General features: G+C 48.9%; 1 protein-coding gene across 1 annotated transcript in view; it reads right to left on the bottom strand.

Annotated features, from left to right (window-relative positions):
- UBE2K (ubiquitin conjugating enzyme E2 K) overlaps positions 1–24047 on the bottom strand; it is an 89367-nt gene that overhangs the window by 15009 nt on the left and 50311 nt on the right. Inside the window, exons 3-5 of the mRNA XM_075346975.1 lie at positions 7944–8002; positions 5409–5491; positions 4949–5048 (exon numbers count right to left, since the gene is read on the bottom strand). Coding sequence (XP_075203090.1) covers positions 4949–5048; positions 5409–5491; positions 7944–8002 — 242 coding nt within the window. The remainder of the gene's footprint in view (positions 1–4948; positions 5049–5408; positions 5492–7943; positions 8003–24047) is intronic.

The following is a 24047-nucleotide window of genomic DNA, read 5'->3' as shown; positions in this document are numbered from 1 at the left end:
GGAGGCGGGGATAACCTGAAGAATCGAGTCGGGGGACGAGAGGCGAACTCTAACTTGTAACCGTGAGACAGAATGTCTCTCGCCCAACGGTCTTTTACCCTTGGCAGCCAGGAGTCGCAAAGGCGGGAAAGCCTGCCACCAACCGAGGATGCGGATTGAGGAGACCGAAAGCCATCAAGAAGCCGCTTTGGTAGCGGCACCTCCGGTGGTCTTTTTGACTTAGACCGCCATGAATCGGAGAGCCCTTGATCTATTCAGAGGCCTTTTGGACGAGGAGAATTGGGACCTGCCCGCGCCCCGAAAGAACCGAAACCTCGACTGCCCCATCCTCTGTTGGGGTATGTTCGGTTTGGGCTGGGGTAAAGATGTATCCTTTCCCTTGTATTGTTTGATGATTTCATCCAAACGTTCGCCAAACAGTCGGTCGCCAGAAATTGGCAAACTGGTTAAACGCTTTTTTGGAAGCAGAATCTGCCTTCCAGTTCCGTAGCTACAAGGCCCTGCAGAGTACCACCGAATTGGCGGAAGCAACCGCCATACGGCTCGCAGAGTCCAGGACAGCATTAATAGCGTAAGACGCAAATGCCGACGTCTGTGTGGCTGCGTCAATTTGCGCTTGACCTGCTGAGATAGCTTGTAGCACCCATACGGCTGCAAATGCTGGTGTAAAAGAAGCGCTGATAGCTTCATAGATGGATTTCAACCAGAGCTCCATCTGCCTGTGAGTGGCATCTTTGATTGATAGACGCTATAAGATCGTTCACTATGGCGTCCCCGTCAGGCGTATCAAGATTGAGAGCGGCCTCAGGATCAGAATCCTGATCAGCTGTCTCCGCTTCATCATCCAGGGATTCCCCCCGCTGAGACCCTGACCAATATGAAGATGTCGAGGGAATTTCCCAGCGAGCTCGCTTAGACGGTCAGGGGCTGGGGTCTGTATCAGAGACCTCACTCTGGGATCTATGAGACACCCCGGGGAGACCTCTGGTCCAACTGAGGTGGGCCAGGGAGCAATGATTCAACAGTGCCCCTGTGCTGAGATACCGGTCTGGATTGCTCAGTGGATCCTGCCGGCAGAGGGGTCGTACATGCGGCGCAGGCAGCATAGTAAGCCTGTGGTTTGGCGCTCCTGCCTTTTATGGGCGCCATGCTGTTGACTTCCCTGAGCAACACAATATATATACAGAATCAACTGTGCACCATACAGTGTAAAGCATATCTTATAAACATATGATTTAAAATTACACTCCTGCACAAATGTGGCTAGCACCACAGATGCTGCATACCCCCCGCATAAAGCGGTTGTGAGGCCACCAGGGTCCCTGCCTGGGTCTGTCAGAATTTGTCCCCCTCTGCAGCATTCAAGGAGCTGACAGGAATGGCTGCCGGCTTCTGAGGAGAGGACAGTGAGGGGGGTGGAGTATGCAAAGCATGCTCCAGCCCTCAGTGCTGCTCATCCTGTGCAGCGTCCCGCCCTTCCCCTGCTTGTCAGGGCTGTGGGCGGGAGGAAGAAAGACTAGGCCGCAAAAGCCGGGGACTCGAGTAATAAACGCGGCCGCCGTAAAAGCGCGGCCGCGCGGAAGTCCCCGGCGCACTACAAGTCCCAGCCGCGCCTCAGTGTCAAAACATGGCGGCGGCGGTCAGCGCGGTAGTCTCCCTACATAAACACACTCAGCGATGCTGAGTGTGTAATGGCACGGCTGCCGGCGTCCTGAGAGAGGAGGAAGCCGTGGGCGTGACCCTTAGAAAGTGCGGGAACTGGTGCCTCACAGTGCAGTGAGGGGAGTGGAGTATGCAAAGCATGCTCCAGCCCTCACTGCAGCTCGTCTGTAAAGCGTCCCGCCCTTCCCCTGCCTGTCAGGGCTGTGGGCGGGAGGAGGAAACACTAGGCCGTACAAGCCGGGGACTCAAGTAATGAGCGCGGCTGCCATAAAAGCGCGGCCGCGCGGAAGTCCCCGGCGCACTACAAGTCCCAGCCGCGCCTCAGTGTTAAAAACATGGCGGCGGCGGTAGTACGGTAGTCCCCCTACATAAACACACTCAGCGACGCTGAGTGTGTAATGGCACATTAACCCGGTCAGCGCCGCGGTCCCCGGTGCACTAGCACACCCAGCAAAGCTGGAGTGTTGCTGTGCGCGGTCCCCACAGGGACACAGAGTACCTTCAAGTAGCAGGGCCATGTCCCTGAACGATACCCGGCTCCTATCCAGCAGGCTCCACAGGAGTTGTGGATGGAGCACGGTCTCAGTGCCTGGAGACCGGTAAGATCCCACTTCACCCAGAGCCCTGAGGGGGATGGGGAAGGAAAGCAGCATGTGGGCTCCAGCCTCCGTACCCGCAATGGATACCTCAACCTTAACAACACCGCCGACAAGAGTGGGGTGAGAAGGGAGCATGCTGGGGGCCCTATATAGGCCCACTTTTCTTCCATCCGACATGGTCAGCAGCTGCTGCTGACCCATCTATGGAGCTGTGCGTGCGTGTCTGACCTCCTTCGCACAAAGCAAAAAACTGAGGAGCCCGTGGGAGCACGGGGGGTGTATAGGCAGAAGGGGAGGGGCTTAACACTTTTAAGTGTAATACTTTGTGCGGCCTCCGGAGGCATAGCCTATACACCCAATTGTCTGGGTCTCCCAATAGAGCGACAAAGAAAACCACATTTTTGAATATTTAATAATAAAATGTTATAATGCACAGTTACATACCAATTTTAGTAACAAATATGTCTTCCTTTAGCAGATATGAGATTTTGGCATTGATTCTACCAAGTTGTTGCATAAATTCTTCATCATGGAACCACACTTGTATGGCACAGTTTATCATGCGGTCGTCTTTGGTTGTACAGTCCATTTTACCAAGACGTCTCTCTCAATGCTCCACACATTTTCTATAGGATATAAGTCTGGTGACTTGCCAGGCCAGCACATTTACTTTATTTTCTTCCAGGAATTTCTTCACACATTTGGAATTGTGGCATGGAGCCAAATCTTGCTGGAATGTCCCTTCAAATTTATGCATGAATGGCACAATGAAACGTTTTAAAACGTCCATGTATTTGGATGAATTCGTCATACCACCAACAGAAAATAAGCTCCCTGTACCATCAGCTGTAAAAAAGCCCCAAAACATCTGTTTTTGAGGGTGTTTAACAGTTTGTTGAATATGAGCAGATCGCAATGGTTCATTTTTGCTTCCTCTAACACTTGCTCTGTACCCTTTAACAAAAAGATGGGTTCCATCACTGAAAATTACCTTTTTCACTGGCTAGTCCAAGATTTATATTTTTTTGCCCATGCGCGTTGTTTCGCCTTCATTAGAGATGTCAGAAGTTGTTTCTTTACTGGCTTTGTTGCCCTCTGACCAACTACCAGAAGCCTGCGCCGTACAGTCAAATCGCTAATATCAATACCTGCAGCGAACAAGTCTCTTTGGAGGTTCTTGTTTTTCTTGCATTAATTTTACCATTTCTGATAAAACACATCAGTTCTTGGTGTCGTTTTCCTTTTTCTTCCATATTTCCCTTTTCGTTTTGGAGAAAACGATCCAGTTTCATTGTGTGTGCGAATTAATCTTGAAACGGTAGATTTTCCAATCCCAACGGTGGAAGCCATTTCTCTTACAGTCAGACTTGTATGTTCATTAAGAGTAATAATTCCAGACCTCTTCCGTGGAGTAACATCCATTTTTACAGGCACGAATCACATTGAGAGAAAGACTACACTAAACCACTCGTCACAGAAACAAGCTCTCAACTGAAGCTGAGGGGGCAGCTAGCTGTTATTTTCTGACTAAAACCAGTCAAACCACATTTTGTTATTCAAGGTTGTACATTCACACCTGTTGAAAGTAGTTAAAACTGGTTTGAATCACTGACTGGTAACCAACTTACAATTTTACTTAAAAAATGCTTTGTTCCAATTAATTTGAACAACACTGTAGCTGTATTCATGAAAAACACCGCTTTTTTTCTTGCAGCGGTTTTTTTTTTTTTTATTTTCTTGTTACTTTTTATGGGTGAAAAAAACTGCAAAAGCTCTGAAAGAATTGACGTGCTGCAGATTAAAAATATGCTGCTGTTCTCAAATAGCGTGAGGAAAAAAAAAAAAGTGTCTATGACATTTCTGAAATCTCATAACTTTTGCTCGTAATGTAAAAAGCAGCCTTTAATACAGCACTCCAACGTTTGTTTTTTCACCACCGGAGTAGTACTTTTTTCACCCTACTCTAATACTCACCTGTTAACGCTGATGCTCCCATCGGTCTTTTGTGACCTGTGTTTTGTGACTTGTTTGGTGACCTGTTGGCTGCTCCAGCGTTTCCGCAGGTCACAAATAAATACATCTCCATGAGAACCTCGTTCTGGCTCTCATAAACATGTATGGAGTACTTGTCATGTAACTTCTCACTTCCAGGCAGTCAGACGTTGCAGTGACACATGATGGCATCACAGGATCGGAGTCGATAAAAAGGTGAAGACACCGGAGGGGGAGTATAACACATGGGGCAGATGGCTTAAATTTAATACACCACTCCAGTGGTGAAATATAAAAAACACTGGAGTAGTGCTGCAATTTGCTTAAAAAAATTAAAAAAAAAAAACCAAAAAAAACAAAAACGCAGCAAAAAACACTGCACGTGAGCATACTACATAAAACACTCATTGTGGGAACATAGCACTAGAGAGGGTTTGTCCAAAAGACATGGGGTCTTCAGCTACTTCGAGGAGGGATGGAGTCATGTACAGAAGTGCAGACTTGGCTTGGATTGCCTAATTATTTGATGGGTGCCATGTATGTCTGCGTAACACTATTGGCTGCACAAACTTGTGAAATATATGATGATCGATATATAGGACAGAGTTGAGGAACAGAATGGCCATCTCCCTGTTCTACATTCCATGACCGGGGCTTCTCTGGGCCACTATGGAGTAGTAGGAGCATAGTCTCACCTGATTAGCCACAACTGCGTCCTGTGGGTCATCTGGTTCTGCTGCAGCCAACAAAGCTTGCAATGATAATAACACTGTTCTCAATGTCATAGCCGCTGCCCTGTGGAGATAGAGGAGGACACAATGTTAGGCCTGGACCGCCGTGATACATTGCCACTAAAATCTCGTAGAAGCCTCTGGAGCTGCCAGTTTTGATCTTATGGCCGTCTGTTCTCCATTTTCGATATTGTGGGTAGCAGATCCCCTGTCTACAGTAAATGATGAGTTACTAAGCAATGATTGGTAAAATGTGTGATCAGCGACACAAGAAAGATTTCCAGTTTGATCTCTGGTCATGTTTTTTTGGGGATGAAGCTTTTTCTCCCCGATCCTAGCCCAGTGTAAGAGGTTTACAACCAGTAGACACTGGGGTTCAGAAAAAATGGGGTCAACAATAAAGTCTGTGTGTAAAATGTCTTACCACTGATCTTTCAATATATCCAGACATATGGCTCCTGTAACCGAACTGATATTTGGATGCCAAATTTTTGTAATAAACCGCACCTAAAACAGAAAGAAGCAGCATCAGCCCAACTGGGTAAGAGGTTTCAGTGACGCCTGAAAATCCAGATTCCCAATCAAAGTACGCTGTAAAGGAACAATATGCAGTGTTCGGGCCTCACTGTCACAATGTGCTGATTAAAAGGAGCCAAAAGTGAACTAAATGTTGCTCAGAAACTTAAAAAGGTTTACAAGATTTTTTTGTTTTTGTACTGATGGAGATTGGCTGCTGCAGTCACAAGCGCCATGGACAGAGGGCAATCTTCACATCACAACTACAAAGACCAGGGTGGTGACAGGGCCCGCAACTACAAAGACCAGGGTGGTGACAGGGCCCGCATCTACAAAGACCAGGGTGGTGACAGGGCCCGCATCTACAAAGACCAGGGTGGTGACAGAGCCCGCAACTACAAAGACCAGGGTGGTGACAGGGCCCGCAACTACAAAGACCAGGGTGGTGACAGGGCTCGCAACTACAAAGACCAGGGTGGTGACAGGGCCCGCAACTACAAAGACCAGGGTGGTGACAGGGCTCGCAACTACAAAGACCAGGGTGGTGACAGGGCCCGCAACTACAAAGACCAGGGTGGTGACAGGGCCCGCAACTACAAAGACCAGGGTGGTGACAGGGCTCGCAACTACAAAGACCAGGGTGGTGACAGGGTCCGCAACTACAAAGACCAGGGTGGTGACAGGGCCCGCAACTACAAAGACCAGGGTGGTGACAGGGCTCGCAACTACAAAGACCAGGGTGGTGACAGAGCCCGCATCTACAAAGACCAGGGTGGTGACAGGGCTCGCAACTACAAAGACCAGGGTGGTGACAGAGCCCGCATCTACAAAGACCAGGGTGGTGACAGGGTCCGCAACTACAAAGACCAGGGTGGTGACAGGGCCCGCATCTACAAAGACCAGGGTGGTGACGGGGTCCGCAACTACAAAGACCAGGGTGGTGACAGGGCCCGCATCTACAAAGACCAGGGTGGTGACAGGGTCCGCAACTACAAAGACCAGGGTGGTGATAGAGCCCGCACTGGGGCAGTGCTGGGAGAGTACAGCTCTGTGTGTTTGTTGGTTAGTGGGGATATTTATAATTATGATTTTTTTGTTTTTTTGTTTTGTTTTTAGAACATTGGCAAGCTTATCAATACAAAAAACTTAAAAAGGGAACCTGTCACCAGATTTGGCGACTATAAGCTGCGGCCACCACCAGTGATCTTTTATATAGAGTATTCTGGAATGCTGTATATAACAGTCCAGGCCGCTCTTTATAACAAACACTTTTATAATACTCACCTAGGGGACGGTCCGGTGCCTCTTCTCTGCTGCGATCTCAGTCCTCCTTCTACCCAGCCCAGTATGGATGACGTGTCTACATCATCCACACAGGTCAGCATTACGGTCCTGCGCAGGTGCACTTATCTGCCCTGCTAAGGGTAGATCAAAGTACTATAATGCACAGTTGTGAGGAAAGGTTACAGACCGCCCGCATATGTGCACTGCAGTACTTTGATCTGACCTGAGCCGGGCAGATCACAGTGTGCTTGCGCAGGACCTCAATGCTGGCTAGTGTGCATGACATAGGACGTGTCATCACACGGGTCTCAGAAAGACAGCGATCGGTGCAGAGAGGAGGTGCCGGACTGGAGAGCAGCGATACCCATTGGACCGGACTGCACCCTCAGTTGTGCAGAGCGGCCTGGGCTCTTATATATACAGTATTCTTGGATGTTGTATATAAGGGCTCACTGGTGGTGACCGTAGCTTATAGTTGTCAAATCTGGTGACAGGTTCCCTTTAAATTACAATAGATTACAGCTAAACTATAGGGGGACATCAAAACACAAATTATGGCACATGTCATTTGTTTGCCATAATTTGTGCCTTTCGAAACCCACAACTGCTCACGCCAGACATATATACACATACATACAATGTTTTCCTGAAAACAAGACAGGGACTTCTATTATTTTTTTGCTTTGAAAGATGTGCTAGGGCTTATTTTTGGGGTAGGTCTTATTTTCGACACAGTATCTATTTTTTTTTTTTTTTTAAATAGGTGGAACTTAGCGGGATGGGACCACAAGCAGCCCTGTACATTTACTATAGCTTATTCTATAGTGCAATTTGGAGTCCGCCTAACAGACCACACTTCAATTTATTAATAGATTTGGACCACCTAATAAATCCGGTGTAATTTACATCATAAGTACACCAGTCATAATTAATCTTCTCCATTGTGTCACATCTGTCTGATGTGATGTGGCAGCCATATGATGCCTCAGAGCCCAATGGGTGAGATAAGACTGCCACGGTCACAGAGCAGCGTAGTAGAGGTACAGGCTTGATCTACTATTAGCCATGATTAAAATATGACCACATTTACATAGCAGGCAGCAAAGTGAGATTTATTACCTGCAGTAACTAAAATTGCATGCATCATGCATCTTCTTACCTTTGGTGGATTAAATGGGTACGTTTCAGGGATTTTGATTTCTAATTGATAGCGGCCGCCTGTAACCAAGAAATATGGACATATAAGTGCAAAGAACAAGATGGTCATCCATTAAAAACATTTTATGGAAGTAAAGCCTGAAGAATATTTTATGAAAAGCTCTACAACTTTCTAATATACTTTATGCTGTAGTTCCTCAACAACAAGAGAACCTGTCATGCCGGTACCGGTGCATCATCTGCCGGCAGGAGGAGATGGGCTGCAGTGTGTACATCGCCCTGGCCAAAAACTGATGCTCTAGCAGGATACAGCTAAACCCCCACTAAGTGGAGACATCACAGGTGCAGGAGAAGCACATCACACACACACCTTCATGGAATGGAGGGGAGGTGACTGCTAGATGATAAAACTGCACACAAGTGGCTTGCATAGAGCGCTGTTCACATGCAGATGACACAGTCACAAACCCGCAGCCTATTAGGTAACGCCCTTCTATTAGATCAGGCGGGCTGCCAAGCCGTACTCCACTGTATATCATGCACGGACAGACACTCTACAATGCAAGGCCCAACAGAAAGGGGCCTGGCTGTATCCTGTACAAACAAAAAAAATGAGGTTTTTGTTGGTATTTATGGCCATAAAACGTAAGCCTACACCCTCGTCAAGGGACCTCATGTCTGTAGGTCCCTACACTAAATATAAAAAAAGCAACAATAAGAGGATAATGTCCTCCAAAAATCAAGTATTACTCACAGCAAGTTGGGCTGCAGTGTGTACATCGCCCTGGCCAAAAACTGGGTGTAGGCTTACGTTTTATGGCCATAAATACCAACAAAAACCTCATATTTTTTTGTTTGTACAGGATACAGCCAGGCCCCTTTCTGTTGGGCCTTGCATTGTAGAGTGTCTGTCCGTGCATGATATACAGTGGAGTACGGCTTGGCAGCCCGCCTGATCTAATAGAAGGGCGTTACCTAATAGGCTGCGGGTTTGTGACTGTGTCATCTGCATGTGAACAGCGCTCTATGCAAGCCACTTGTGTGCAGTTTTATCATCTAGCAGTCACCTCCCCTCCATTCCATGAAGGTGTGTGTGTGATCTGCTTCTCCTGCACCTGTGATGTCTCCACTTAGTGGGGGTTTAGCTGTATCCTGCTAGAGCATCAGTTTTTGGCCAGGGCGATGTACACACTGCAGCCCAACTTGCTGTGAGTAATACTTGATTTTTGGAGGACATTATCCTCTTATTGTTGCTTTTTTTATATTCAGGAGGAGATGGGGCAGACTGATAGACGTTTGTGACAAAAGTTTCAGAAAAATTTGTATTATTCATTGAAATCCCTTGTGATTGTAAGCATGAGTGGGTAGAACAAGTAGTGATTGACTGTTTTCCCTGTATGATTATACATGCAGTGACAGCTGTCAATCACTAGTAGGACCACCCACTGGACTCATACATACAAACACCAGGGATGTCTATGATTATACAGTGGAACCTCGCTTAACGAGTAACCCAGTTAACGAGAATTTCGCTTAACAAGCAAAGCTTTCTCTAAATTTGTAACTCTGTTTACGAGAAGGCCTTGCTGTACGAGCGAAATCCTCACTGCACACACTTCCGCTTCTGTACATCCACCGCGCTCTAACCCACTCTTGCAGTCCGCGCGCACACACACACACACACACACACACACACACACACACACACACACACACACACACACACACAGTATTATGCTCACCTTACCTTCCGTTCCATCGCTGGCCTCATGGTTCTTGTAGTGCCCCAGTATATCGCGACACGGGAGGAATTCTCGAAGTGAACTACAAAGATCCAGGAGGCCGGCGATGGAACGGCAGATAAGGTGAGCATAATATGTGTACCTTCCGTTCCATCGCCGGCCTCCTGGATCCTGTAGTTCGCCGGTATAGGCTGTGCATCGGCAACCAAAGCGACGAAGCAGGAACTTCCTCTGTCACCGCTACTCAAAGGCAGCGCGCTGGCCAATCAGAGGCAAGCGGCTCCTGCCTTTGACGTCAGCGCTCTGGCAGCGGAAGTTCCTCCCTCGTTGCGACGGTTACCAGATACACAGCCCATACCGGAGAACAGCAAGTCCCAGGAGACCGGCGATGGAGCGGAAGGTAAGGTGAGCATAATGTGTGCGTGTTTGTGTGAGTTTGTGCATGTGTGGAATGACACAATAGGGGACCAGGATGGGACATTTAACAAGTTGTGGAAGGAATTGTCTGCATTGCAATGATTTCCTATGGGAAATCTTGCTTTGCTGAACGAGTAACTTGGTTAACAAGCACAGTCCCAGAACGGATTGTTCTCGTTAACCAAGGTTCCACTGTACACTGAATCTTTCCAGCAATCCTATATATCATTCTGCTCAGCTTCTCCTTTATGCCGTGCTGTTGACAGATCGCATGTACAACGTGACAAGTTCCCTTTTAGATCTGTGCTTGCCGTCGCTGAGAGCGGAGTACTGTACACTCGCAGAAGCATCGAGGCTGTAATGGTTTTCTACCTTTGCTTGGATCCAGGAATGTTTCTACTCACAGAGAGAAAGCAGCGTGTTGGAAAAATGTAGAGTGGTTCTAAGAGATGTATATGAGGAAGATGGACAACCAGTCACTACACAAATGAATCCATAATCACATACAATTGTAATGTATCTGGCCATATTCACATTTCTGTAAAATTCTAGATGTAAAGTCGATCACTTATAGGAAATGTCCAGAGAAGTCCCAGAGTACAATAAGGGGCTCCACAGCTAGAGCACATTTAGATACTACTTCTCAGCAAGCTCTCTAAATGCATTCACTATTACATGGAGATATACACATCGTAGGATAGGTTTACATAGTTACACTAAATACATTGGGCTCATACAGCAAAATTTCTGTGGCCACAACCTGTATACAGAGTCAAACTTCAGGGTACATTACAACGACAGGGGCCCTGATTCATCAAACCCAGTGTAGTCCTCACCGGTATTGCTGAGGGAGCGCGGTAGAGTCAGACACTCTCAAAGCATGAAAAGACTTGTATCTCCATGAGATATGCCAAAAATGTACTCAAGTCAGGTACTGGAGGGAGAATTCTGGAGTAAAGAAGGACACAGCTCCTCATGAATTGGAGGAGTCCCCGTTCAACCCAATTTGACAGAGCTGTGAGAAAATGGAGCGAAAACTGCAAGTCACATTTTGACTTTTCAAAGCTTTCCCGCTTCTTGTTTTTGGTGTTACGGCTTTGAAGAATCGTGGCCAGAGTTTTTAAGTGACTAATTATAACTCCACTTTACTTTATAGCAATTTTCTCCTAAACACAAAGTGAATAGAGATTTCCATTGTTACATCTCAAAAATCAAAAGTGGTCAGCTATGAACTCCTTTATCAGTGTTAGGATGGCTGAGCCCACTGCTCTAGACAGGATCAGAGACCACCTAATGCATATGGGGGTTTTTAATCTTCTAAAATGACAGATTTGGGTGGAAAATGATCCTTTGTTCTCACAAGAGATAAGCAACCACCAGTTGTGTCCATCAGCTGTGTTTCCCCCTTACTATTGAGATGACAGGCATGCTCGGCCTTACGCGTCAGTGTAGAGGGTTCAGGAGGAATATCCATACTGACAGCTATCTAGGTGAATGGCCAACTTTATATACTTCGTCAAATCCAGCAAATCTGATTATATTATTCTGTTGTGGACAATGACCATTGGCAGATCACAACAAAAATAGCTGGATTTGCGTACCACATGTTGGTCATCCACGGTCACCTTAAAGTGGTGGTCTCAAAGGACCTTTAAACTTTTTAAATGCATATCAAACTCCTAGTGGTAGGGTGCGCTGCTGTGGGCAGAGACACGCAGTAAAGCTGGTCATGCACATTAGATAACCGTCTGCTGAATCTTTGTGAAACGACTTTTCTCCAATGTGTATGGAGGCCAAAAAAGAGTGGCTACTACTTTGGGAGACTTGGCCAGTGCAGAGATTGGGATAGCTGGTATGTAACATTTCCCGAGAAATGCCAGATTTCACCATGTCCAATTCTTTGGTGTGCTGGGAGGTAAGTCATAGCCTGGCATCAGCTTGTCTCCCTCCCAACAATGCACATAGTCCCATGATAGGTTGAGCTGAGCGTGCGCGATTATGGGGAGTTTGTGAAATCTGCGGTTAGCGTAACAGTAACCAATGACTGCCGTTGAGTAAATTAAAGTGAATCTGTCACCACATTTGACCTATCTAACCTATTAATATGGGCATACAGGTTATAGAATGCTGAAAAAGTCCTACCTGCCTCATATCAGATGCCTTGTGGATATGTAAATGAGCTCTTCCAGGCTATGGGGCGGATGCTGCCTGGAAAATAACTGCACCTCAAGAGCTTATTTTAAATAAAAGGGATGTTACCAGTGTGAGGCAAGTGACTGACACAGAACAGGAGAAAGGAAATTTGTCCCTTGCAAATACATTTTATTGCAGTTCCCTGCTTCATTGCAACCCTGTCTGCCTGCAAGCTGGAGGCTGAAGCTAGGAGGAACCCGCAGAAGTGTCAGTTAGGGCTTTTTTCCCCACTTGCAATTGCTATGTGTGATCCGAAAAAAAATTGGATTGTACTCGCACCAATATTAATCAATGAGGCAGTGACCTCTTGCTTACTTTTCTTCGTTACGAATCGTGCTCTCGGTGCAATCGCAGCATGCTGCATTTTGCAGCGAGTCTCGGCTCACGCAACCCCATTCAAGCCTATGGGAGCGTGTGAAACATCTCACTGCACTCACATGTTATGCGACTGCAGTGCTATATACACTGAGACAGACAGCGGAGGAGATGGGAGAAAGTGTTCCCTCCCTCTTCTCCGCAGCTGTAATACGATTGCAAGATCGCATCACAGTCGCATGACCCTTGGCTGACGCACATAGCAGAGGGTCATTAGCATATCGCTTATGTTGCTCTCACACCCAAAGCTATGTACAAGTGGAAAAAAAAGAATTTTGTTTACTTACCGTAAATTCTTTTTCTTATAGTTCAGTCTTGGGAGACCCAGACCTTGGGTGTTTAGCTTCTGCCTCCGGAGGACACACAAAGTACTACACCTAAAAGTGTAGCTCCTCCCTCTGAGCTTATACACCCCCTGGTGAGCCAGTCACAGCCAGTTTAGTGCAAAAGCTGAAGGAGAATAGCCACCCACAAGTAGAACAGAGCAAGAGCCGGAACAACCGGAGACTCTGTCCACGACAACAGCCGGTGAAAACACGCGGAACAAGGAAATTGCCAACAGGCAACAGGGAGGGTGCTGGGTCTCCCAAGACGGAACTATAAGAAAAAGAATTTACGGCAAGTAAACAAAATTCTCTTTTTCTTTATCGTTCCTTTGGGAGACCCAGACCTTGGGACGTTCCAAAGCAGTCCCTTGGGTGGGAAATAAACAGAAAAAACTAAGAAGTAGGCAGAACCTAACTTCACAAATGGGCGACCGCCGCCTGAAGGATGCGTCTGCCCAAGCTAGCATCTGGCGAAGCATGAGCATGCACCTGGTAGTGCTTCGAGAAGGTATGCAGGCTAGCCCAAGTGGCAGCCTGACAGACTTGTTGAGCCGTAGCCTGGTGCCTAAAAGCCCAAGAGGCACCGACAGCTCTGGTCGAGTGTGCTTTGATCCCCGGCGGGGGAGGCGCCTGCGTACTCTGATAGGCGTCAGAAATGGTCGACCTAATCCAACGGGCTAAGGTCGGCTTAGAAGCTGGGAGGCCCTTGCGCCGACCTGTGGTTAGCACAAAAAGAGAGGTGCACCGCCTAAGCGCAGCGGTGCGACACACACAGATCCGGAGAGCACGCACCAGATCTAGAGTATGTAGAGCTTTTTCAAAGCGATGAACAGGGGCCGGACAGAAGGAAGGTAAGGTAATGTCCTGGTTAAGGTGGAAGGGAGAGACCACCTTAGGAAGAAAGTCCGGAGTCGGACGGAGAACCACCTTGTCTTGATGAAAGACTAAAAAAGGTGACTCCGAGGAGAGCGCAGCCAAATCAGAGACTCTCCTGAGAGAAGTTATGGCAACCAGAAAGGCCACTTTCTGTGAAAGACGATACAAAGAAACCTCCCTAAGAGGCTCAAAGGGGGGTTTCTGCAAGACCGTGAGAACCAAGTTAAGGTCCCATGGGTCCAAGGGCCACCGCTAAGGCGGAATGATGTGAGACGCGCCCTGCATGAAGGTGCGGACCTGAGCCAGCCAAGCGAGACACCGCTGGAACAGAACTGACAGAGCCGAAACTTGTCCCTTGAGAGAGTTGAGGGACAGTCCTAGCTGCAGACCGGACTGTAGAAAAGACAGAAGAGTCGGCAAGGAGAATGGCCAAGGAGGATGGCCGGTAGAGCGACACCAGGACAGGAACATTTTCCAAGTCCTGTGATAGATCTTAGCGGAGGAAGACTTGCGGGCCCGAGTCATAGTGGAGATGACTTCAGGGGGAATACCAGAAGCCGTCAAAATCCAGGACTCAAGAGCCACGCCGTCAATTTGAGGGCCGCAGAATTCGGGCGGAAAAACGGACCTTGCGAGAGTAGGTCTGGACGGTCCGGGAGATGCCACGGCATCTCTACGGACAGTTGGAGCAGGTCCGGATACCAAGCTCGCCTGGGCCAGTCCGGTGCAATGAGGATGACTCGACGACCCTCCATTCTGATCTTGCGCAGGACTCTGGGCAAGAGAGCTAGAGGGGGAAACACGTAGGACAGACGAAAATGGGACCAGTCCTGAACCAGAGCGTCCGCGGCAAAGGCCTGAGGATCGTGGGAGCGAGCCACGTAAACAGGAACTTTGTTGTTGTGACGGGATGCCATTAGGTCCACGTCCGGAGTGCCCCATTTGCGGCAGATCGACTGAAATACTGCCGGGTGCAGGGACCACTCGCCACCGTCCACGCTTTGACGGCTGAGATAATCTGCCTCCCAGTTGTCCACGCCTGGGATGTTGACTGCGGATATGGTGGACCTGGAGTCCTCCGCCCATTGAAGAATGCGTTGTACCTCCATTGCCAGGCGGCTGCGTGTCCCGCCTTGATGGTTGATGTAGGCAACCGCTGTCGCGTTGTCTGACTGGACTCTAATGTGCCTGCCCGCCAGCAGGTGGCGAAATGCTAGGAGAGCTAGAAGCACGGCTCTGGTTTCCAGCACATTGATTGAAAGGGCTGACTCGGACTGAGTCCAAGTGCCCTGTGCTCTGTGGTGGAGACATACCGCTCCCCAGCCGGATAGACTGGCATCCGTGGTGAGAATCACCCAGGACGGGGCCAGGAAGGAGCGCCCTTGGGACAGGGAGAGGGGCCGAAGCCACCACTGAAGAGAGCTCTTGGTCCGTGGCGACAGAGCCACTAACTTGCGTAAGGAGGAAGGCCGCTTGTCCCAACAGCGGAGAATGTCCAGCTGCAGGGGGCGCAGATGGAACTGGACAAAGGGAACAGCCTCCATGGACGCCACCATTTGACCCAGCACCTGCATCAGACGCCTGAGGGTATAACGGCGGGGCCTCAGGAGAGAGCGCACCGCCAACTGGAGTGACAGCTGTTTGTTTAAGGGCAACTTCACAAGTGCCGGCAAAGTCTCGAACTGCATCCCTAGGTACGTGAGACTCTGGGTCTGAGTCAGAGTGGATTTGGGAAGATTGACAAGCCACCCGAATTGGGCTAGAGTGGCGAGAGTGAGCGAGACACTCCGCTGACAGTCTGCGCTGGATGGAGCCTTGACTAGAAGGTCGTCCAGGCAGGGGAGCACTGCCAACCCCTGGAGGTGCAGAACCGCAATCACTGCTGCCATGACCTTGGTGAATACCCGAGGGGCCGTGGCTAACCCGAAGGGGAGAGCCACGAATTGGAAATGATCTTCTCCTATTGCAAAGCGTAGCCAACGCTGGTGTGAAACTGCAATTGGCACATGTAGATCGGCATCTCTGATGTCGATGGACGCCAGGAAATCCCCTTGGGTCATTGAGGCAATGACTGATCGCAGAGACTCCATGCGAAAGTGCCGCACCTGAACATGCTTGTTGAGAAGCTTGAGATCCAGGATGGGGCGGAAGATACCGTCCTTTTTGGGAACTAGGAAGAGATTTGAGTAAAAACCTCTGAACCGTTCCCGGGCGGGAACTGGTACAATTACTCCGTTGGCCTCCAAGGCTGCCACGGCCTGTGAGAAGGCGGCAGCCTTGGAGCAGGGGGGAGTTGAGAGAAAAAATCTGTTTGGCGGGCTGGAAGAGAATTCTATCCTGTAGCCGTGAGAGATGATATCTCTCACCCACTGATCGGAGACGTGTTGAAACCAAGCGTCGCCAAAGTGGGAGAGCCTGCAGACTAAGGACGTTGCTGGAGCGGGCAGAGAGTCACAAGGAGGCTGCATTAGTGGCAGGACCTCCTGCGGTCTTCTGTGGACGCGCTTTTGAGCGCCAGTTGGATTTCTGGTCCTTAGCTGAGTTAGCGGACGAGGTGGAGGGCTTAGAGGGCGACCAGTTGGAGGAACGAAAGGAGCGAAACCTCGACTGAATCCTACCCTGGGCAGGTTTCCTGGTCTTGGTTTGTGGCATGGAAGTACTCTTCCCGCCAGTAGCTTCTTTAATAATTTCATCCAGCTGTTCACCGAACAGCCGGGAACCAGCAAAAGGAAGCCCAGCAAGGTACTTCTTTGAAGAAGCATCTGCCTTCTACTCTCGAAGCCACAAGATCCTGCGGATAACGAGGGAATTAGCCGAAGCCACTGCAGTGCGGTGAGAAGCCTCTAGCATGGCAGACATGGCATAAGAAGAAAAAGCTGAAGCTTGAGAAGTTAAGGCAACTATCTCGGGCATAGATTTTGTGGTGAGGGAATGCATCTCCTCTAGAGAAGCAGAGATGGCTTTGAGGGCCCACACTGCTGCAAAAGTCGGGGAAAACACGGTCCCCGCCGCTTCATACACGGATTTGGCCAGAAGGTCAATCTGACGGTCAGTGGCATCCTTAAGGGAAGTGCCATCAGCCACCGACACAACGGTCCGGGCTGCGAGCCTAGACACCGGAGGGTCTACCTTTGGGGAGTGAGCCCACTCCTTGACCACCTCAGGTGGAAAGGGGAAACTGTCATCAGAACCACGCTTTGGGAAGCGTTTGTCAGGACAGGCCCTGGGTTTGGTCACAGCGGTTTGAAAACTGGAGTGGTTAAAGAACACACTCTTTACTCTCTTAGGCGAGGTAAACTGGTGTTTTTCTGCCAGAGAGGTTTGCTCCTCTGATACTGGCAGAGTGAGATCCAGTACAGAATTAATGGAAGCAATCAAGTCACTAAGCTCTGAGTCACCCTCGGAAAGATCAATGGGGCACATGGAGTTAGCCTCCGACCCCCCTGTAAAGGCATCCTCCTCATCCTGCGAGTCAGCTCTTGAATCAGAGCCGCGGGATGAGGAGGGAGAGGAAACCCTGCGGAGCCTCTTAGGAGGACGGGGTCTGTGCCCTGATGATGAATCCTCTGTGAGTTCCAATGGACGGAGGTCAGAGGATAGGGATCCTAAAGGACCCTTAGCAAGAGCATTAGAGGCACCCTGTGAAGGGGGCTGATGCATATTCATCAAAGTCCTGGACAGAAGTCCCATGGACTCAGCAAATGACTGGGAGATAGACCTAGAAAAGGACTCTACCCAGGCTGGGGGTTCAGCCACAGGTGCAGAAGCAGCCTGAGAGACCACTGGGGGTGAGACTCCAGGCTGTGGCACCTCCAAGTTAGAGCAGACATCACAATGTTGATAGGTGCTCGGTTCAGGCAGCAGGAGCTTACATGCAGCGCATGCAGTATAAAGCTTTGGAGCCTTGCTCCTCGTGTGAGACATGCTGCTGGAGTGGGGAAAACAGCTTCTACCAAAGAAAATGAACCCCAGGGAGTGTATTCCGAGGTCCACAACCAGAGACCGGCTGTGGCTTACCAGACCGCTGGAAGCGGTGTTGTGTGCCCTACAGATCCCGAAGCCCGGACTCCCAATGCACAGCGCCTCTGCAGGGATGCAGAGTGCAGGATGGCCCAGCGCAGAGTGAACCCTGTCCAAGAAAATGGCCGCCGGAGCGAAGAGAGGGGGCGGGACGGGGGCGTCCCTGTAGGAAAGCGGGATCTGGAGGGCCATAGAAACCTGCAGGGGAGGAGTCACGCACAAGCAGTGGGGAGTGTTCCTCCCCTGTGCAGGACGGCCGCCGGGAGGAGCCGTGCCTGTCCCTCTGCATGAGTGACATGCGAGGGCAGGTAACAGAAACTAGGCCTCCGGCGAAGCCGGGGCCTAAATTTGAGCAGCGAGGCCGACGCGCAGGCACCATCGGCGCGGTCTCGGGCGAAAGCCAGAGGACCCGCCGGAAATGCCAAAACAAATACGGCAAACACACTCTCCCCATACAATAAAGGACATAGACCCCCAACATATGAACGTCTCAGGTACTTAGCTGCTGAGACGCAGGGCCAGGTCCCTGGGGATGAGTGCTCCGGTCCAGCAGGGTCCTGAAGGGGCTGTGGACGGAGACTGGTCTCCTGCCAGGCATGGAGACCGCGCTGGCTCCCACTTCAATCCAGAGCCCAGGAGGGATGGTGAAGGAGCACGGCATGTAAGGCTCCAGCCTTGGAAATCAACCTTACAACACCGCCGACACAGTGGGGTGAGAAGGGATATGCCGGGAGTCCAGACGTGGACCCGCACTTCTTCAAACTTTATCCAAAAGAAAAATCAGATGAGAATGCATGTGTGGATGTATGCCTCCTGAACACAAAGCGATAAACTGGCTGTGACTGGCTCACCAGGGGGTGTATAAGCTCAGAGGGAGGAGCTACACTTTTAGGTGTAGTACTTTGTGTGTCCTCCGGAGGCAGAAGCTAAACACCCAAGGTCTGGGTCTCCCAAAGGAACGATAAAGAAAAACCCTAAGGCCTAAGCCACACAATATGAAAATCGGTGCAAGTAAAGTGCGATAAAAAAAAATATCGCATTCCACTCGGACCAATATTACTCTGTGTCAGCACCCATGAGCTATTATTTTCTCAGCCCTAATCGGACAGAGAAAAAAAATCGCAGCATGCTGCGACTAATGCGATCCTGTTTTCTCTCGCACCCGCTCAAGTCTGTGGGGCGATAGAAAAATTGCACTGCACTCGCGTACACTGGTGTACCGCGAGTGCAGGGCAAGAATGGCAATAGCCGGCAACGGAGGAGAGAGGGAGATAAATCCCTCCCTCCCCTCCGTAGCACCAGCCTTCAACTTTTAAGTGCCGGCCCGCCCCCAGCACCTGAGGTCTGCTTGCATGACCGGACCTCAGTCGCAGGGACACTCGTATTACCCTCAGCTCTGCTGTACTGCCAGCGTGAGCCGAGTGTCATGCGAGGGGATCGCAGTAATCCCCGTGTGGCCCCGGCCTTATAATCACACACAGCTCTGCAGTTAGAGCAGAGAGCGGCCATCACACATCACACTGGTAACGCCTTTTTTTTTTATGTATAATAATCTCTGGAGGCGGAGTTATCTTCCAGGCAGCATCCGCCCCATAGCCTGGAAGAGCTCATTTATATAAAGTGATAAAAGATGATATTTCAACAACAAGGCATCTAATATGAGACACACAGTATGACAGTTTTAAGCATTCTATAACCTGTATGTTCAAATTAACAGTTTAAAAAGGTCGTCAAAGTGGTGACAGATTCCCTTTAAATATCAGTCCAGTTGGATCCCGACAAAATGAGCTCGGTCACAGAGGGCTGGCAGCAGCTTATCTTCTCACGGGTTATAGAAAATATAGATGGCTCCTGTCATCCATGGGGGAATACATATGGGAGTAAGGTCAGACAGTGGAAGGCAAAAAAAAAAAATAAAAATAAAAAAAATCAACATTCAGCTGACAGCTCAGTATACAAGACTGAAAGAAGAGGGGGAGATTGGGTGAATGGAAGTCACGCCAAAAAAAAACTTCAAAATGTCTGATGGTTTACATTTCACAAATCTGGTTCTACGTGACATAGGTAAGCAAAGGTAAGGTCACAGTTTTTTAGTTGCAGATTTTATTCTGCGTTCTTCATTGTTGCCAAAAATTGTGAACAACATTAACCATAAGCAAACATAAGCTTAAGAGGAGTCTTTAATATTCATTGCTCCCCACGCACACAATCGTGGGCATAGGGAGCAGAGAATACGCTAACAGCAGCCGATGCTGTAAGTGGCCGCGCATCACACTGATGGCATGCGCTTACACACTGTTCAGTTGTCATGGTAGTGTCGCAGAAGGACGCCGGGGAGCGCAGGGTAGGGGAGTACAATCGTTAATTTTTTTTTACGGTGTGCTGGGGTGGGGAGGCTATATATCAGGATGGGGCTATATACCAGGATGTGGACACAATGAAGCCACATAAACCAGGATGGGGACATGATGGAGCATATACCAGGATGAAGCCCATATATACCAGGTTGGGGCCATATATACCAGGCTATATCCATGATCGGAGATATGTGGTTTGGTCATAGTGTTGCAGTATTTCTCCCTTGTATGTGGTAATATTCGGTTACTACGTGGTCTAATTATGGTGTGGCGGTATTAATCTCTTGAATGTGGTTGTATTTGATCACTATGTGTCAGTAAAATGTTATCTTGTCATAGTGTCGCAGTATTTCTCCCTTGTATGTGGTTGTGTTTGATCACTATGTGGTGGTAATATGTTGTCTGGTCACGGTGTGGCGGTATTTCTCCCTTGTATGTGGTATTATTGGTCTTGGTATAGTGGATTGTGTTGTGTATGGAGGTCACTTTTTCTCTCGGATATCAATATGGGGAAGATTCTTTATGTCCAATTGTTGTTTCCTGTTTTCTACTGCTAAATTGGCTTTGACTATGTCTTCATCTCTACAATGTGGCTCTCGACCAACTTTCAAAGTGGAATGTGGCTCTCAAGGTGAAAAAGGTTGGGGACCTCTGGTGTAGACAGTAAGCTGTGGTGTTGCTTTTTTTATTCGTCTGGTTTTTTTTTTAATCTTTTAGAGCAGAAAAAGTTTGCATGTTCAACAAAACAGGCACAAAATATGCAAGCAAAAAAATAAAAAAAGAACACGCAGATGCAATATAGAATTGGGCCCTGCAGGTGAGAGGTTTATAGGTCCTGTACACACTACAAGGCTTTGTGATTACTTTATATTGTCAGCCTGAACCGACGAGATTCCCTTTAGTAGTGTGTGAAAACCAATATGGAGACTGAATAAATAGTAGTAGTTACAGTCTTGTTAAAGAAAAATAAATCTACTTATGTAAAACTGACTGAATGAGGCCAAAAAGCCTGAGCCGAGTGAAAGGCCATCTTATGGAGATATGTGACGTGTGCACAGAAAACATTCCTGGCACAAGCAGCCGAGGAACTGCAGGGCGAAAGCAGCCAACGTAGGAAACAATAGGATGACATCAGATTCTCCGCAAAGATAACAGCTCATAACTACATGAATCATACATGGCTTCAACGCCGAGATAATCACCTTCTGTAACCAGACAGACAAGTACATGACTCAAAAGGAAACACCCAAAAAGCAAGAAATCACGTGGCTTACTTTCCCTTTTCTGCAGCAGTGACTGTTTTATATGTAGTGATCTCTATGAAATCTCCTTACTTGGCCAAAAATGAAAAACCCCTCCCATTAACTGAGATTAAAGGTACATTCTGTAGCCAAAGTAAAAGTAAAAGCACATCATGTACAGTAAACTTTACATAAAAAAACAGATGAGGAGAGGATATCCACAGACTGCAGAAATGGAAGGCTCTGGAGTCACACGGTGACCCTACACAAGAGGCGGCCGTCCCCGGCGCTTGTCATTTTATCCCATACCTTATTTACCACTACTGGTCACAGGAGCCGCACACCTTATACAACATTAACAGCCATCTAATCTCTTAGTGATGACCCCGCGCTCTGCTTTCAATGAATATGAATGAACGGCTATCACAGCCGCAGCTCCACCGAGTGCACGGCACTGACTTGGTAATTCAGTCTGGATTATGGTTAAGGGCTCTTTTTCCACTTGCGAGAGACTCGCGCATATCTCGCATTGCATTACCCGGGATAGCCTGCCTCTTTCCCGACAAGAGCGGATCAGCTGCATGTATTTCTATGCAGCTCAGACGCTCCTGTCGGGAAAGAGGCAGGCCGTCCCGGGATATGCAATGCAAGATACGCGCGAGTCTCTCGCAAGTGGAAAAGAGCCCTACGATAAAAACTAGGATTGTAGGTGATCATGTGGTATGTCAAAGATACAAGGCCTCCTTCCAGAGTAATGTGCGTATGGGCAATTATCTTAAAGGAATGGACTCTTCAGGATAATGTTGACATGTCCTACTATGGAACAACTTACAATAGCTTAAAAATAATATAGTTGCAGTTAAACTTATTTCACTCTAAGTTATATATCCATCCATCCATATCTCTCTAATGTATACCGTATTTTTCACTTTATAAGACGCACTTTTCCTCCCAAAAATTCTGTCCTGTCTGAGGCGATCGGGCGGCCGGGTACCTGTGCTTGCGTTGGCAGCCGGGTACCCGTGGCTGTGTGCGGGCGGCAGCGGGTGCTGTGTGGGGTCGGCAGCCGGGTACCTGTGCTTGCATGCGGTGGCAGCCGGGTACCCATGGCTGTGTGCGGGTAGCAGCCGGGTGCTGTGTGCGAGCGGCAGCCGGGTGCTGTGTGCGAGCGGCAGTCGGGTGCCCGTGCCGGCGGCAGCCGGCTGCCGCCCTCACACAGGCACCCGGCTGCCGCCCTCACACAGTCACCCAGCTGCCGCGCGCACACAGCCATGGGTACCCGGCTGCCACTGCACGCAAGCACAGGTACCCGGCGGCTTGTACGCAGGGTGGGCGGGCAGCCTGCTGGCTGCCACTCTGTGCATGCGGGGCGGGCGGCTGTGCAGCATGTTACCAGTTGTCCGCGGTCCCACTTTCAAATGATGGCGCCGGTGGAGCTCTTGGATGACAGCTCCATCTGCGCATGCGTCGCTCCGGGCGCCATTACTTGAATCGGGACTGCGGACACACTCCACCACTGAGCAGTCCCTGCCGCTGCCACCACTGAGCAGTCGCCGCCGCTCCCACCACTGAGCAGTCGCCACCGCTGCCACCACTGAACCGGGACCGCGGACACTCACTGCACCGGCCTGCTGCACGGCTCACCCGCCACGGCTGCTGCCGCCACCACGGACCCCACGGCTCCTGCCATCGCGGACGCCACCGAGCCTGCAACCACGGACGCCACGGCACCTGCAACCACGGACCCTGCTGCCACTGACCCGACGCGCCTGCCAGCACAACCTGTGCCTCCTGTGACCCCGCTTCATGTCTAAGTTTGGGGTGCGTCTTATAAAGCGAAAAATACGGTATATACAGCTCTGGCAAAAATTAAGAGACCACTGCAAAATTGTCAGTTTTTCTGATTTTTCTCTTTACAAGTATATATTGGAGTAAAATGTCAATCCTTTTATTGTATAAACTACTGACAACGTCTCCAAAATTTCCAAGCAATAAATTGAGAAATGGTCAAAATAAAAAAAAAATGCAATGCTTTCAGACCTCAAATAATGCAAAGAAAACAAGTTCCTAATCACTTAGAAACAATACTAATAATGTTTTACCTCAGGAGGAGTTCAGAAATCAATATTTTATGGAATATATGGAATAACCATGATTTTTAATCACAGTTTTCATGCGTCTTGGCCGCTTTCCACCAGTCTTTCACACTGCTTTTTTGTGACCTTATGCCACTCCTGGTGCAAAAATGTAAGCAGTTCTTTGTTTGATGGCTTGTGACTATCCATCTTCCTCTTGATTACATTCCAGAGGTTTTAAATGGGGTTCAGGTCTGGAGATTGGGCAGGCCATTACAGGGTTTTGATGTGGTGGTCCTTCATCCACACATTGATTGACCTAGCTGTGTGGCATGGCACATTGTCTTGCTGGAAAAAACAGTCCTCAGAGTTGGGGAACATTGCCTGAGCAGAAGGAAGCAACTGTTTTTCCAGGATAATCTTGTATGCGGCTTGATTCATACGTCCTTCGCAAAGTTTAATCTGCCCAATTCCAGCCTTGCT

The sequence above is a fragment of the Anomaloglossus baeobatrachus genome, chromosome 1 (assembly GCF_048569485.1).
Source record: "Anomaloglossus baeobatrachus isolate aAnoBae1 chromosome 1, aAnoBae1.hap1, whole genome shotgun sequence".
In the NCBI taxonomy this organism is placed as follows: domain Eukaryota; kingdom Metazoa; phylum Chordata; class Amphibia; order Anura; family Aromobatidae; genus Anomaloglossus; species Anomaloglossus baeobatrachus.
This window is presented reverse-complemented; position numbering and strand designations above follow the sequence as displayed.